Source organism: Typopeltis vanoorti, chromosome 7 (assembly GCF_054136105.1).
Source record: "Typopeltis vanoorti isolate ZY-2024b chromosome 7, IOZ_Tvanoo_1.0, whole genome shotgun sequence".
NCBI lineage: Eukaryota > Metazoa > Arthropoda > Arachnida > Uropygi > Thelyphonidae > Typopeltis > Typopeltis vanoorti.
In genome coordinates this window covers 104,578,660-104,595,494 of record NC_143555.1, presented here as the reverse complement: position 1 = coordinate 104,595,494, position 16,835 = coordinate 104,578,660, and the positions used below count along the sequence as shown (strand labels likewise).

General features: G+C 36.6%; 1 protein-coding gene across 2 annotated transcripts in view; it reads right to left on the bottom strand.

Annotated features, from left to right (window-relative positions):
* Positions 1-8,174: 8,174 nt before the first annotated feature.
* The window catches only part of LOC150104932 (myogenic factor 5-like), a 118,978-nt gene continuing 110,317 nt past the window's right edge, over positions 8,175-16,835 (bottom strand). For both annotated transcript variants that reach the window (XM_090396055.1, XM_090396056.1), the window contains exon 4: positions 8,175-8,448. In XM_090396055.1, the coding sequence (XP_090252181.1) occupies positions 8,330-8,448 (119 nt within the window). In that variant the 3' untranslated portion in view covers positions 8,175-8,329. The remainder of the gene's footprint in view (positions 8,449-16,835) is intronic.

Genomic DNA, 16,835 nt, shown 5'->3' with positions numbered 1-16,835 from the left:
AACATGATATTTTCAATAGGAAAGATCGAGTCAATTATGATGAGTTTGTTCTAGGTGCTAACTAAAAGTTCGAGGAATTCGAATAGCGCGCGAACCTCTTGTACGGCCTTCCACCACTATAAGGGAAGAGCAGTACGCTTTGTGAGTCAGTTGATCAACAGCCAGAAAGATGAGAGGCCGTGTTCTTCGGTTACGTGCATTTTTGTAGTTTTAATGTCATGTTTTAATAGTGCGGCGATTTTTTTCCTCGAACTGAAATGGCAGATTTTAAGGACCAAAGAATCTGCATCAAAATTTCATTCAACCTAATAAATAATAAAAAAAAAAACCTGTGCAGAAACCCACTAAATTCATCGCTGTCAAAAAAAAGAGCGTCAAAATCGTTGCAATGTCGTCAGTCTTGATCGTTTTTTTTAACATCCAAGGTATTGTCTATAAGGAATTCCTCCCCCCCCCCCGGTCAAACTGTCCAAGTACTGCTGTGAGGTTTTGAAGCGGCTAAAAGAGAGCATTCGGCACAAATATCCAGACAAGTGGATGAACAATGACTCGGATCTCCAACACGACAACGTGCCCGAACACATCGCTAGTTGTTCCATAGTTTCTAGCTTCCAAAATCACGACAATCATTGCCTCTTCCCCTGACCTCGCTTCCTGCGACTTTTTCCTTCTCAAAGGGCAGGAAAAATTCCGACTCAAAGGGCGTCATTTTGAAACGATTGAGGAGATGTAGGAAGAAGGCAGGAAGTGCCCAACACAGTCACACTCGACTTCTACTGATGCATATAATCATGGAAAAACCGCTAGGATCGCTGTATACATGCCCAAGAGGGGACTACGTCGAAGGACGCAATGGAAACCCGGATAAGGGATTTATGATCAAATTTTCCGAACTTTTAGGTAGCACTCCCCCCCCCCCCCCCCCCACACACACACATATAAAGACCAGAAACCAGATCTTGTAAAGGATCCGATTGCCGGCCTGGATTTCTGCCAAATTATACAAAACAAATGACTTGCTCTGATAAGTAAAAATTTATCATTAGAAAGTGCATTAAAATGTATTAATTCAACTCAGTGTTGATTAAAAGTGGATCATTTTTATTATAAAAATATAGCCAATTAATTCGAAATGATAGTAATAATTCCCCTCTGAGTGGAATTTAATGAACTTATATATTTGAGATTTAGACTTAAATTTTTCAATCCATTTGTCAGTTTGTCATTTAAGTAGCAAAAACAAAATCATTTGCCTAATTTGTCAAAACAAAATTACACGTCATACAACAAATAAGCCAAAAATTGATCTAAATTCGGTGAAAATTAAATTCTAAGCATAATTTCACATAACATGGAATCATCCTCTCTGAGTTATAACAAATAAAAAGCCTATTAATACGTTAACTATCTAATTTTAATTGCAAATTAAGCTCTCTCTCTCACACACACACACACACACACACACACACACACACACACACACACACACACACAATTTTAATCGAAACAATAACCTCCGTTCTGATGTAGGTTACCAAACCCAAACTCGTAATATCAAATTCAGTTTTCTGGCGGTATTCTAGGGCAGAAGGATGATCCACTTTCCATGTATGAGGATCGTTTCAAAAAGACACATAGTACTTCTGTTGTTAAAGCATTCATTTATTTCCATTTACCTTAAATATGCTGCTCAATGTTCGGGTAAGTCTTATATTACATTTTTTTTAACGTTTTTGATATAACGGGTCACTCAGGAGGTAGTGAATGGTTGTGAACTTTGCCCACGGAGTGCTTTTTGCCGGTTAGCAAGTAAGACGTTTGGAGTAGTCGTGATTGTACCTGGATGAGGAATCACTCGACAGCCATTCTTTTCTATATATATATATATATATATATTTTTTTTTTTTTTTAATTAATTAATTTATTTTTTTCAGAATTAATTTTTACTCGGTTGGAATATTATAAAAAAGCTTTAAGGACTGATACCGAGAGATAAAACGATGACATGATATATTTGAAAAGATACTACTAGTACACTAGTTTCGTTGAATTGATCAACATCTTCAGGCATCACAATCAAAGAAATATATAAAGAATTACAGAGACTTAAAATTGTAATAACAGAACAAGTACAAAAAGACAGTAGCGTGTTTGAAAACAAAATGCGAGCTTGAGTTCCAAACAAACGTAGACTACGCGCTGTCGCGAGTGCGCCAATACTGAACAGAGGTAACGTGTGCGTCAGAGAGATTGAAACTTAGGCTGTTGTTGATATGAGAGAAATCTAGAGAAATTTCTCTAGATTCGACAATCTTTCTCTCGAGTTCATCATAGCACACATGGATGTTAGAAGTTTAAGTCCAGTTCACAATGTGTTGGCGGTCTTTGTCTGAGTTAACTGAAAGGAGAACGTGGCTAGAGAGAGCGCTGGCTCTAGTCCTGTTATAGGAGATATCTCTACGGTGTTCTTCCAAACGTAGAAGGATGGATTTAGCAGTCTGGCCATAGTATGGCTTTCCGCAATCACAAAAAATCTTGTCCACTCCTGGAAACTGAGTTGGAAGATGTTTTTCTTTAGGTTTACTAAGTATTGAACAAAGTTTTGAGAGCGTAGTGAAGCAAGTTTTGAAGTTAAACTTTTTGAGAATTTTTGCCAGTTTTGGTGAAAGAGAGCTGATGTAAGGCAAAGAGATGAAGGATCTGGGGTAAGAGGGATCTTCAGAAGTAGTTCAGTGACTGGGGGAAAGAAATTCGTCAATTTTCTTAGGAGAGAAACCATTATTAATAAAAGTTTTTTTAAGAAAAAGGAGTTCATTTTCAATTTCTGTTTCTTCTGTAAGTAAAGATTTGGCTCGGTGAGCTAAGGTGGAAATAATACCAAATTTTTGTGGGGGATAGTGATGGGAGGAATCATAAAGATATCTATCAGTATGAGTAGGCTTTCTAAAAATCGAGATTTTAATACTTTCAGCATATCTGATAAGTTTCAGGTCTAAAAAGGGAAGTCAGTCATCGAATTCCAGTTCGAAGGTAAAAGAGATTTTGTCATGACACTTGTTAAGGTGGTCTAAAAATAAATTGAGGTTGTTGACCATCTTCCCAGATGAGGAAAATATCATCAATATATATATATATATATAAGAAATATTAAAGATAGCAAGACAGTTTATACTTGGTTTAATCCTTTTTCCAAGTAAGCAAAACAAAGTTTTGCGAGTGAAATATATTCAAGTCTGATATATAGAGGCTAATGACCTCATATCACTTGGCTTAGTATGTATCCCATAATGCATAAAGTTTTCTTGGTATCTTTAACGTATTTTGCACCCAAGGTAAAAAAAAAAAAAAACTTTCTATATCTCCGTGTATATATATATATATATATACAGGGTGTTCGGGATAAATTTGACATATTTATAATTAATTATATTTTCCCGTAAGTTACATGTATTAACACACATTTCTCTTCATTTAAAAGTTTGGACCCTTCTTCATTCATATACAAGATGTCAGAAAGGATGGATAGCTGGAACCCACCTGAATCATGGAAGAGAATAACTTGTATCATGATGATTCGTGCCCGCCATCAAAATAAGGATATTACGACTGCTGCCCAATGCTCCCTGAATACAGTAAAAACAATCAGGCATGAACTAGAGACTTGCAATGGTGACTACGAGGATGTAGCAAGAAGAAAGATCCCTAGCAGACGATCTGATTGCGTTCGTACAGCAGAATTCCTCGCAAATCTGCAGGAACAGGTGTTGAAGAACCCTGGCATTCGAATTCGGGCTTTGTTCGTGGAGTTGCTAACTGTAGTCAAGCCCTGGATAACAAGGGTAGCCAATGGTAGGCCGTATGTATGGCAGCAGGATTCGGCCCCTTGCCACACCTCTGGGAAAAGTCAAAAATGGTTGTCTGAAAATTTCTACGACTTCACCAGTCCAAATGTTTGGCCTCCAAACTCCCCAGACCTTAACCCCATGGATTATTTTGTATGGGGCGCAGTTGAAAAAGACACCAATCGCACTTCCAGTAATACAAAAGCCCAGTTAATGGATAAAATTAAAACAGTTTTTGCGGCCCTTCCCAGGGAGACTGTAGCATCAGCTTGTTCGAGGTTCCGAAGCAGAATTGAAGCTGTGATCGATGCTAATGGTGGTTATTTTGAGTAAATCTTGTTGATAGTATTGTAATTAACTCTGCCTGTAATGTTTTTTTGTCAATTCATTAAATTTAATAGATACAAAGAAGATTTTCTTTTTCCTTACGAAACTGTCAAATTTATCCCGAACACCCTGTATATACATACATACGAAGGTGAAGAGTCTTTCCTGAAAACATATCAACCAGTCCAGCGAACAAATAGAGCTACAGACATAAATACCTGTCCTTACGGGATGTAGCAGAGAGCATTTTGCGGCTGCATTCATTTGTCATGATCTCTAATCAGGGGACTCAAACCGTCCTAAAGGACGGATGGATCGAAGAAGAAGAAGAAGATATTATCGACATTTAATAATATGCAATTTTTTTTGCATATATCCAAGTAAAGTTCGAAGAAATCTCACTCATTTTAACGCACGCACGCACGCACGCACGCACACACACACACACACACACACACACACACACACACACACACACACACACACACACACACACACACACACACACACACACACACACACACACACACACACACACACACACACACACACACACACACACACACACACAGAGAATAATTATTCACATCAGTTTCATGTCTAGTTACATGCGAATAAGGATAACTTTACATTTCGAGCAATGTCGGATCGTCTATATTGAGATCTTTATAAATATATATATGCGAGGATGGTCTAAAAAGTTTTCGGCTTCGACTATAGATGGCAACACTATCTGCAAGATTTTGTTTCTAAGTTGGTACATCTGTCATAAGCATCTATGCAACATTGCAAGTCATTCTATCAAGTAGTTTGTTTTAAACAGCTGTCTAAAGCAAAAATGTTGTCTGTATCCCTTGAAATGGATAAAATTGAGTATCATGCGGTTATAAAATTCTTTGTAAAAGAAGGTTTAACGCCAAAAGAAATTCATTCGAACTTCATAAAAGTTTATGGGCACTCATCTCCTTCGTTTAAACAATTAAGAAATGGGCTGCCGAGTTTAAACGTGGCCGTACCAGCCATGAAAATGATCCACGTGAAGGACGGCCAAAAAGTGTAACAACACCAGAAATGATTGATGAAGTGCACGATATGGTATTGGATGACCTGCGAGTCAAAGTCCGTGAAATTGCTGATACTAGAGGCATTTCAAAAGAACGCGTAGAATATATTTTGCATGAAGAATTGCAAAGGAAAAAAGCTTTGCATAAGATGGGTGCCCCGCTTGCTCACAGCAGATCAATCTGATTTTGTGGTCGATTTATTACTAGGGATGAGACTTGGATTCAGCATTACACACCAGAATCCAAACAGTAGTCAAAACAGTGGAGAGAAGTCGGTTGTTCAGCGCCAAAGGACACAAAGTCTGTTTCCATCAGCAGGAAATGTCATGGCATCGGTGTTTGGGGATGCTAAAAGCATTTTTTTTATTAATTATCTTGAAAAGGGTAAAACGATAACCCGTGAATATTATTCCGATCTTTTAACCAGACTAGACGAAAAAATTCGTGAGAAAAGACCCGGTTTACAGAAGAAAAAAATCATCTTTCAACAGGACAATGCACCTGCCCACAAAGGTGTTTTGGCAATGTAAAAATGAAGGGATCTGCACTATGAATTGTTGGAACATCCACCCTATTCTCCAGATTTGGTTCCCTCTGACTTCTATCTCTTCCCGAAACTAAAATCTTACTCGCTGGTCAGCGTTTTTCTTCGAATCAAGAGATGATTGCAGCTGTAGAGGGGTATTTTGGAGATCTTACTGAGAACCACTACATGGTTCTTACTTACTGAGAACCACTACGTAATAATGGCACTGGAGCAGGTAAAGTTGATAAGTGACCGTGGTAGATGGTGAGAATAAGGTAGGTATCAGGACACTGAGACCGTGAAATGTGATGATTAATACCCTTGGAGGGTAATTGGATGGCAATGCAGTAGTCAATGAAGTTCTAACTGAGGCTCGACTATTGCTGTTACCCTCTTGCCATGATCAGAGCTTTGATAGCTGATTCACACCTTATCCATACGCTGTCCTCTACAGATAGCGGGGAAGATGAAAAGCATTCTTGCTTAGCCCCTTTAAACCAGTCCTTATAAGGACTAATAAGGTGAGAATAAACCCTTGGAGGGTAATGGATGGCAATGCTGTAGCCAATGAAGTTCTAACTGAGGCTCGGCTATGCCTGTTAGCCTCTTGCCATGATCAGAATAGTGATCAGAACTTTACCCACCTTTACAATTAGTTGCCCTGGTGTTGTACCATCTTGAGACGAACTTTGTTTCTGGCGCAAACTTAATTTTTTGCATACTTGGGATTAGGAGTAAAAATAACCAAGTTTATAAAATTACTTGGTTATCCTAATATATATAATTATATTTTATATATATATATATATATATATATATATATATATATATATATATATATATATATATATATATATATATATATATATATATATATATAATATATATATATATATAATATATATGTGTATATATATATATATATATACACATACAGGTTTAAATATATATAATAAAAGCATACTCCATTCGTGACTTAGTCTTAATAGTTTGTATTGTTCCTTCTCATTCAGAAATATTACGAAAATAAAAAAAAAAATAAATGGCGATTAAGTGCTAGTCATCTCACTATTCTCAATCAGAGGAAGGACAACTTGAATGAAAATTTACTTTTGTCTTAATAATAAGTATTCATTATATATTAGCCTTCATACCACACAAAGAAGGAAAAACTACTTGTAATAATGAAAACTTCCAGTTTCTCGAACCGCCTTTAACATATTAAGCTCTCTTAAATCGGAAGAGAAACTCCTTTTGAGTAGCAGCGACTACAATCAATCGTCGATAAGGCCTAGGTTCGAATCTCGTCTAGAAAGTGAAGAACCTTTATAAGAGCTGAAGGTAAGTCCAACTCTATGGCAGCAGCAAAGTTTTTCAACTTGCAAAGCAGGCAAACTGGCCAGAGAACACACGCGGTTACACAGACATAATATACTGACCTAGTGGCTAACATAAACTATTGTGTTCCTTTAATTTATACTGTAGAGATATTTGATTCCAGTAAAAACTGAAATAAATCTCCTTCACCTCCAGATACGAGTTCTGAAGCTTATTTGTGGATGGGGGAGATGGTGAAGAATTAGTTCAAAACGTATTTGACATATGCCAGTAGCAAGGCTAAAGAGTAGTGAGAAACATTCGCCGAAACTCAAGAGACACTCCAGGAAAGGCAGATGTTATGTAGCACTTAAACTACATGTAATTAAAATTCGCAATTTTATTTATTTTTTCTTTTTGGTCCCGCCTACGAAAGATTTCTAATAAGCCTATAGTACAAACATTTGTACCTTGAGTGATTTTCTATGGAACTTTTACATGAACATTTTCAGCCTGAAATTCACCTCCCATCTAATATTCCTTCCACATTCATGCCACGGTGAATTCAAACCCGCGGTCTACTGGTTGGAGAGCGGCTACGCTGTACGCTCGGCCAACGAGTCCAGCGTAACATTGCTATCCCAATGCTGTGGTTTACGAGGTTGTCAGGACATTGGTAAACAATTACTGTAAAAAGCTGAAAGAAAATAAGCGCGTAAGATTTCAGGGACCAGAATAGAGTACTGACCCGAACTTGACTGAACGTATCTGAGATAACTGGAACTCAAAATTAGAAGGTGGTAGAGATTCCACGCCTTTAAGCTTTCATGATGCACTGAAATAGTTCTTAGGGTCAAAAGTAAGAAAATACATAATCAAGGATACAAAAGTTATGGAATATGGGCATATTCCATAACTTTTGGTAGGTCAGTATACTGTATTATTATTTCTAATTATTGAAAAGTTAGGTATGTCTTTTGACATTTATTTATATATTTAATTACTACTACTACTAGTTATTATTTATTAATATCAATATAACGTAATGCACAGATGTAAAAGATTTATAGTTGCTATATTAAGACACTGGCACAGATGCGCGTTCTGTTGTTTTATTGGCACAACTAACATTGTCAACAGAAACTTTAGAAAAATAGAATAGTTCCTAATGGCATTTCAGGTAATCACAAGGCTGTTGATAGTCACCTCTTCGTATTTACAAACGTTCGTCCATTTTTCTAACGAAACATTGACTAGAGGGGTCTGTCGCTAGAAGCTGTCGAAACTGTACTGCTGATAGTAGGACTAATGCTTTCTACAATTAGCGATAGACAGTCCAGACTGGATACAGATGTGGTTTGCTGTTCAAGACCTGTAAATAAATAAATATTATATTACATATATAGCACAAATTCTAAGCAATTATCAGAAAGAAATCGATTAATATTTCCCCAAAATGCGTATACCAATTCGAAATATTCTATTTCAATGACTATACATAACAAATAGGCCACAGATATTATTTCAATAGTCATTTTGCATTTATGCACTTCTGATATGATATACAAAAATATAAAATAAAAGAAATCAACTACGATTTCTCTAAAATAAATGTATACAGTCCTTATAAGGATTGGCTTAAAGGGACGAAGCAAGAATGCTTTTCATCTTCTCCCGTTATCTGTAGAGGACAGTGTAAGGATAGGGTGTTATTGAGCTATTAAAGCTCTGATCATGCCAGAAGGGTAACAGCAATAGCCGACCCTCAGTTAGAACTTCATCGGCTGCAGCATTGCCATCCATTCTTCATCTTCACCTTCAGTCCCACCTACCTAAATGTATACACTTATAGTCCTTATAAGGACTGGCTTAAAGGGGCGAAGCAAGAATGCTTTTTATCTTCCCCGTTATCTGTAGAGGACAGTGTAGGGATAAGGTGTTATTGAGCTATTAAAGCTCTGATCATGGCAGGAGGGTAACAGCAATAGCCTCAGTGAGAACTTCATTGGCTACAGCATTGCCATCCATTACCCTCCAAGGGTCAGTGGATTGAATCATATATCTAAATGTACATGTATACACCTTATCCTTATAAGGACTGGCTTAAACGGGCGAAGCAAGAATGCTTTTCATCTTACCCCCGTTATCTGTAGAGGACAATGTAGGGATAAGGTGTTATTGAGCTATTAAAGCTCTGATCATGCCAGGAGGATAACAGCAATAGCAAGAGCCTCAGTGAGAACTTCATTGGCTACAGCATTGCCATCCATTATCCTCCAAGGGTATTAATCACCGCATCTCACGGTGGATTCAACATCCTAAATGAAAGATTTAAATAAGCTAGTATTATTGTTTAATAATGGTGTTATATTAAATCCAAAGTTATTAATAACTTTTTTTAATTTTTGCAGAATATTAATAATAAAAACTAAGCTTTCATAAGATTATATATTTTTATAAATTAAATGAAATGTTTTACTTAACCTTTTGCAAAATAAACGAATATTTGTTAGGCGAAGTTTATATTGCAATATCCCATCCCTTTCTTGGAATATGAATTATATTTTACAATATTCAATCATACTAAACAATGGATGCGGATTCTGGATCGTGTAATGTGCGGTGGCTTCCCACAGTAAATTATGGGATCCCTGGAAGTTTTAAATAATAATAATAATAATAATAATAATAATAATAATAAACTATAACGCTGCACCCTCGATATATATTTTTAGAAGCATTAGACAAAACTCTATAGAAATTATTTTCTGCAGCGTAGGTATAAGAAATTCCACATAGACTTTAAACTGCAGTTTCAGTATCAATACAATTTGTGTACACGATCGCTTATTGTATTTTGCAGCAAAGAAAATAGTACTTGGCAGAAATATGTCTGTATGTCTGTAATTAACTAAAATTTTTTCTTATTCTCTCTTGGACAGCAGACCCTAATGCAACACCAAAAAATAAATAAACTATTCATATTATTATGTACGTTAAAATATGCAGAAACTGTGTTATTCTTATGGATATTATTTAATGGTGAGCGATGTGAAAGCATCAGGTCCATGTTTATGAAAGAGACCAAAATTTTGCTTAATGAAAAATTTCGAGGAGTTTGTGTTTCTTTCTAAAACTAATCTTAATTTACAATACATAAAAGGCAAGTTAATGTCATTTTATAACTGGAAAAAGTTATAACTAAGATCAGCCCATAACTACCAAATTATAACGAATTACTAAATTATAGAAAAAAAACCAAATTATATAGTGATTCCAATATTCCCAAAATGTGCTCTTAGTTTACCATCTTTTTGTTTTTTTTCCTTTATTTCTTTTTCTATCATCCTCTATGGTACTTCTTAATGCTTAGGATATTTTAATCCACCAGGTGGATTTCATTCGGTTTTGACTCGATATATTTATTTATTTATGCCTGCGTATAGTTTGTAATATGTGGCATTTGTGTGTGTGTGCGCGCGATTTTCAAGTTCCATTAAAAAGAAAATGGGAGAAAGAAAATTACTCTCGTTACCAATGAGATTTGAATGCAAATCAAACAGCCTGTCCGTGAAAGTTTACCAAGCTTACGATTAATCGGTCTGATGTTCCAAGAACCGAATCCCTTAAGAGGTGCAATGAAAGTTGTTGTGTATCCCATTAGCAGAAATAACAACTTGGTAAAATTTATATAAACTTACTACCACCAGGTGGATTTCATTCGGTTTTGACTCGATATATTTATTTATTTATGCCTGCGTATAGTTTGTAATATGTGGCATTTGTGTGTGTGTGCGCGCGATTTTCAAGTTCCATTAAAAAGAAAATGGGAGAAAGAAAATTACTCTCGTTACCAATGAGATTTGAATGCAAATCAAACAGCCTGTCCGTGAAAGTTTACCAAGCTTACGATTAATCGGTCTGATGTTCCAAGAACCGAATCCCTTAAGAGGTGCAATGAAAGTTGTTGTGTATCCCATTAGCAGAAATAACAACTTGGTAAAATTTATATAAACTTACTTCACTTTTTAATTATTGAGAATTAATTATAAAGCACATTATTACGCCTATTTTTTAAATTTTAGTTTTTAATTTTTTATTGTTGTTTTTCTTTACTGACCAATAAAATGATTGGAATTTACTACAGATTTAGTGATCATCACCTTCTACTTAGGTTACAGTATTTTTCAGTGTATAATTTATCTGTGTTTCCAACTACAGTCTTGAAAAAAATAACTGCTTGCGAATAGCTAGACCCCATTTGATAAGTAGAGAGCGTCACTTATGTTGCTTGTCGTCAACCTAGACTTCAGATTATATTATCTCAAGTATCGACCTACGAGGAGGTCTTAATTTGGATCCATTAACACATTATAGTTTTACAATCAAAGCAAAATGCCGTTCTGGAATACTAATCATGCAACTAAATGATGATGATTAAAACATCTCCACTGTAGCATCCACTGGGGTCACCGCCCCTGACATTGGGAAGCAGCATTGTCAGTACTGACACAAGGTTGAAGCCAAATGATGACGGAAAAGCTTGTGATCAGAGATTTGCAGATGGCAATATGATTATATTGTGTACGTCTGTAATACTGCGGAGCAGAAAGCAAATGGAGAAACTACTGCTCTACCTTATCTCCAGAACAACCACCATGGCGAGCAAACCCTTACAATTGGCCCCAAGTTCCCGGCGTCCCTTAAATGGGACAGGGGTGCGAAGAATCTCCGGGCTCAAAATGGTGTCCACTTTTAAAATTGTAACTTGGAATGTCAGAACTCTGTATGAAGCTGGCAAATTAAGAAATGCCACAAGAGAAATGAAGAGGCTGGGCATCCGGATTTTGGGAATTTGCGAGACAAGATGCCAGGATCTGGAAAGTGTCAACAAGATAATATGACAATGTATTACTCTGGGAATGATGAGAACAAACATCGACATGGTGTAGCTGTAATAGTAGATGAAGAAATCAATAAATCAGTAATAAATTGGATTCCATTTTCTGAAAGGATAATGCTGTTACAACTTAAGGGAAACCCCGTTAACATAAATATCATCCAAGCTTATGCACCCACAGCTGACAAAAGTGAAGAAGATGTTGAAGAGTTTTATGAACACCTAAAAGAGATTAAAAACCTAACAAAGAAACATGATATAAACATAGTGATGGGTGACTTCAATGCAAAAGTGGGAAGAGGGGGTGATGGAGAAATTGTTGGCGAATATGGCTTAGGCACCAGAAATGACAGAGGAGATCGCCTAGTCCAATTCTGTCAGGAAGAAGATCTAACAATAGCAAATACCTGGTTTAAACTTCCACCCAGAAGACTGTACACTTGGAAATCGCCTCAAGATAACCAACATAATATTGTCAGAAATCAAATTGATTATATACTGATAAATAAAAGATTCCACAGTAGTATAAAGAGTGCAAAGACTTATCCTGGAGCAGATATCTCATCAGACCACAATCCCATAGTTGCAGAAATACGTCTTAGATTAAAATCAGCTAAAAAATCACAAAAGAAGAAAAAGAAAATTGATGTAGAAAAACTGAAAGACCCGAACATAAATAAAAATGCCAAGACACAGCTTAACCTGCGATTACAACAGATTAACATAGAAGAAAATAAAAGTGTGGAATCTCTTTGGAATTGCTTAAAGAATGCCATCGTAACAACAAGTATTGAAGAAGTAGGTTATGTGAATAATATAAAACAACAGGAATGGATGACAGATGAGATTCTTTCTCTTATTGATACAAGAAGAATGTATAAAAACAAAGACCTAGCCAGGTATACAGAAACACATAACATCATCAAGAAAAAAATAAAAGAAGCCAAGGAAAATTGGATGAAAAATTTATGTACTGAAATTGAACTGCTTTAGAAACAACATGATAATTTCAATCTGTATAAGAAAATCAACGAAATTTCCGGAAAACTGAGGAAAAAGCAAATAGTGTCTCTAAGAGACGAAAATGGAAAAATAGTTCTAGAAGAAGAGAATAAAGCACAGATTTGGATAAAATATGTAACAGAACTTTTCAATGATACTAGACAGAAGCCTATAAACATAAAAGATAACATTCAAGGACCAGCAATCATGAAATGCGAAATAGAGAATGCTATACAAACAAGTAAAACAGGAAAAGCCAATGGACCAGATGGTGTGCAAACAGAATTTTTAAAATTAATCAAACCAGATAACATCAAACTTCTTGAAAAACTATTTAATAAAATATATGAAAGTGATGAATTTCCATCAGATTGGCTCAAATCTACATTTATCACTGTCCCAAAGAAACCCAAAGCGAATTCCTGTGGTGACTTCAGACTTATTAGTCTAATGAGCCAAACATTAAAAATATTTTTGAAAGTAATTCAGAATCGCATTTATAGAAAAAGTGAAGAAACTCTAAGTGAAACACAATTCGGCTTTCGAAATGGTTTTGGTACTAGAGAGGCCCTTTTCTGTACCCAAATATTGATACAAAAATGCATAGAAAAACAGAAATCTGTCTTTATGTGTTTCATAGATTTTGAAAAAGCATTCGACAAAGTCAGACACACCAACTTAATAGAAATCCTTCAACAAATAAGGCTAGACGAACAAGACATAAGACTAATAACAAATCTGTATTGGAATCAGTCAGCTACCGTTCAATTAGACAACATTACCACCAGTGATATTAACATCAAAAGAGGAGTGAGACAAGGATGTGTGCTCTCACCACTCCTGTTCAACATATATGCAGAGGTAATCTTTAAAAAAGCATTGGAAGAATGTCCAGAGGGAATCACAATAAATGGAAAGATTGTTAACAACCTACGATATGCAGATGACACCGTGCTAATTGCAGATAACATTATGGATCTCCAAAAACTCGTTGACAGAGTATACATAGAAAGCCAAAGAATGGGAATAAATATAAACATCAACAAGACAAAATACATGATCATCAGCAAACATCCAGCCTCATCAATGAAACTGACACTCAATGGGAAAACTATTGATCAAGTGTCAAGATATAAATATCTTGGTTGCTGGCTTAATGAACGGTGGGATCCAGAAATAGATATAAAGACAAGGATTGAAGTTGCACGGCAGTCCTTCATGAAAATGAGAACACTATTCTGCAATAAAGACCTAAACATGGAAGTCAGATGCCGAATGCTGAAATGCTACGTGTGGTCTATTCTGCTCTATGGAGTTGAAACATGGACATTGAAGGCGACAACCATCAAGAAAATCGAAGCCTTTGAGATGTGGCTATACAGAAGAATGCTAAAGATATCATGGACAGAAAAATTACAAATGAAGATGTCTTAAAATCCATTGGCAAAGCTAAACATCTTGTACAAATAATCAAGAAACGAAAAACATCATATCTTGGACACATCATGAGAAACAGCAAATACCAACTTCTACAAATGGTAGGAAGAATTGATGGCAAAGGAACTAGAGGAAGAAAAAGAATATCATGGTTTGACAACATCAAGACGTGGACAGGAAAGAGCAGTGCACAATTGCTCAGATTAACACAAGATCGCAGTTTGTTCGCCAAGATGGTCGCTGACCATCGATAGAAGATAGCACAATAAGAAGAAGAAGTAGCATCCCAGTTCAAATAGCAGTTACTGTAAAATGTTTAAATATTTTAAGTAATTATTAATGAACATTTTTGTAACCTTAATACTATTTTTTAAGATATTTTATATTATATTAAATTTAAAAAATTAAAGAAAATTTTAATATTTATTTATACGCCATTTAGAAAAATATATATGTTTCTTTAAATAGGCTAAAGAAGGTAAGACTTTCACTACAAGAGGAGTGACTGTTGTAGATGTAAATGTTACTATCGTGTCTCGGCCTTTTGGTTAAGATCAAAGTGTAGTATTGGTTCTTATCAGCTAAGAGCAAGACGTAGTATCTGTTCTTTTCGGTTATTATCGAACACGGGTCTCATCGAGGCTCTGGATAATCAGCCAGATAGAGTACGAACCCCGAACTGGGCAAGAATAAACACTCGGTGATGGTAGGGATATCTAAGGAACCCTGTCCCCCGTAGTCAATCTTCCAACTATGACATCTGTTCTACCGCGCGTCCGGACCCTCGGCATCTAGGTAGATGCTACCATACCGGCGAGGACGTTAGCAAAATCTCTTATGGACTGAGTAGGTGCAGAGAATATATTTGGTTTTACCCCTTATGGGGATGGAAGATACCAAGTGGTTGTAAAAACCATGCAGTGTAGAAACAAGCTACTGGAAGGATTTGAATGTGGGGAAAAAAGAATCTCCCTTCATGGTAGGGAGCATTCTAAGAATGCTAAAAATCCCTAGATTACCTTTAGAATACGCAGAAAATGAAGATATCATCTGTAGCGTGTTCTCCAAATGGGGCGTCCTACGGGAAGTTCAAATTTTAAGCAACGTCGACAACCCTCAGTGGAAGCCAGACGAAGTAATCATCTCTCTTGAGATGAAAACTGCTGTCCCAAACTTCATCCTCATAGCATCTGCCAGGGTAATGGTAAATTACCCTGGTGTAAGAAAGCAGTGTTTCAGGTATGGCGCCTTTCCCACTTTGGGGCCGACTGCCCGAAAATCAAATGTAAAAATTGCCTGAACACTGGCCATGCACTAAACCAATGTCAAGCAGCTTGCTTGAAATATGGAAACAACGACCATAAAGTAGACACCTGCCCATCCAGAACACATGCAGAAAGGATGGGAGGTGCGGTCACACCAGCAGAAAAGGCAAATGGCACAGAACGGGAAGAATTCCCAACCCTGAAGGCCGCACTTAATACAACAGCATCAGAAAGCTATGACGCCAACTCCGAAACTTCAAAAGGAAACAAGAAAATCCATAAAATGAAAGAATCTGCCATAACTGCAGAAATAACCAGCAAAAGATACAACAGAGGAAGAAGAAACAGCCAAGGATAAAACCACCACCACCACAGAAACCTTAGCAGATAGAAAGAAGAAAACGAAACTAACACTGGAGACACAGGAGAGGAAAAAGAAATGGTAATCAGTAAAGTAGTCTCACAAAAACGTCCAGGAAGCCCAGAGGAGGGAAATACTGAAGAGCCTGGAAACGTTATTTTAAGAGACGCAAAGAAACCCAGAGTTGACATGCCAACACCCCCCAAAAGACCTATAATTTTTAGAGCTAGCAATGGAAGCGCAATATTAAGAAGTTTCAGAGGATCGGTGAAAACTGCAGAAAAACTATTTAGAATAATGAGCAAAGCAGGACAACCAGAATTTATCAAGCTGTCTGAAAGTAAATGTACATGTATGCACTGGGTTACCTTATTCGTCCGCGGCATAAACACTGTTGTGCCGGACGACATAAAGGGACAAATAGACCTAAATGAGGATGAGCTAGCACAGCTATGCAGCATCTTAAATGTGCTAACAGACTCAGATCTCAAAGAGGATTGCTAAGTCGGAGAAATAATAATCCTTCTGTGTCTCCTTTCTAACTTTAATGTTTTGTTCACATAGGAGGGAGTTGGCCTGAACAAACCCGAGCAGCGAAGGCTTACAGCGAGGCGGTGCAGTTCCTTGTGGGCTGCATCACTCAGGCCAGGTCCTTCCCCCCACTTCTAAATTCACTTGTCTCATTCAACAGCTATCTAAATTCTCCTTCAAGATTTTCTGCAGGTTTAGTCAAATTAATGGTTTTCTTTTTTTTTTTCCTTTGCCTTTATTTCGTGTCAAGTTCCTCTAGTTTC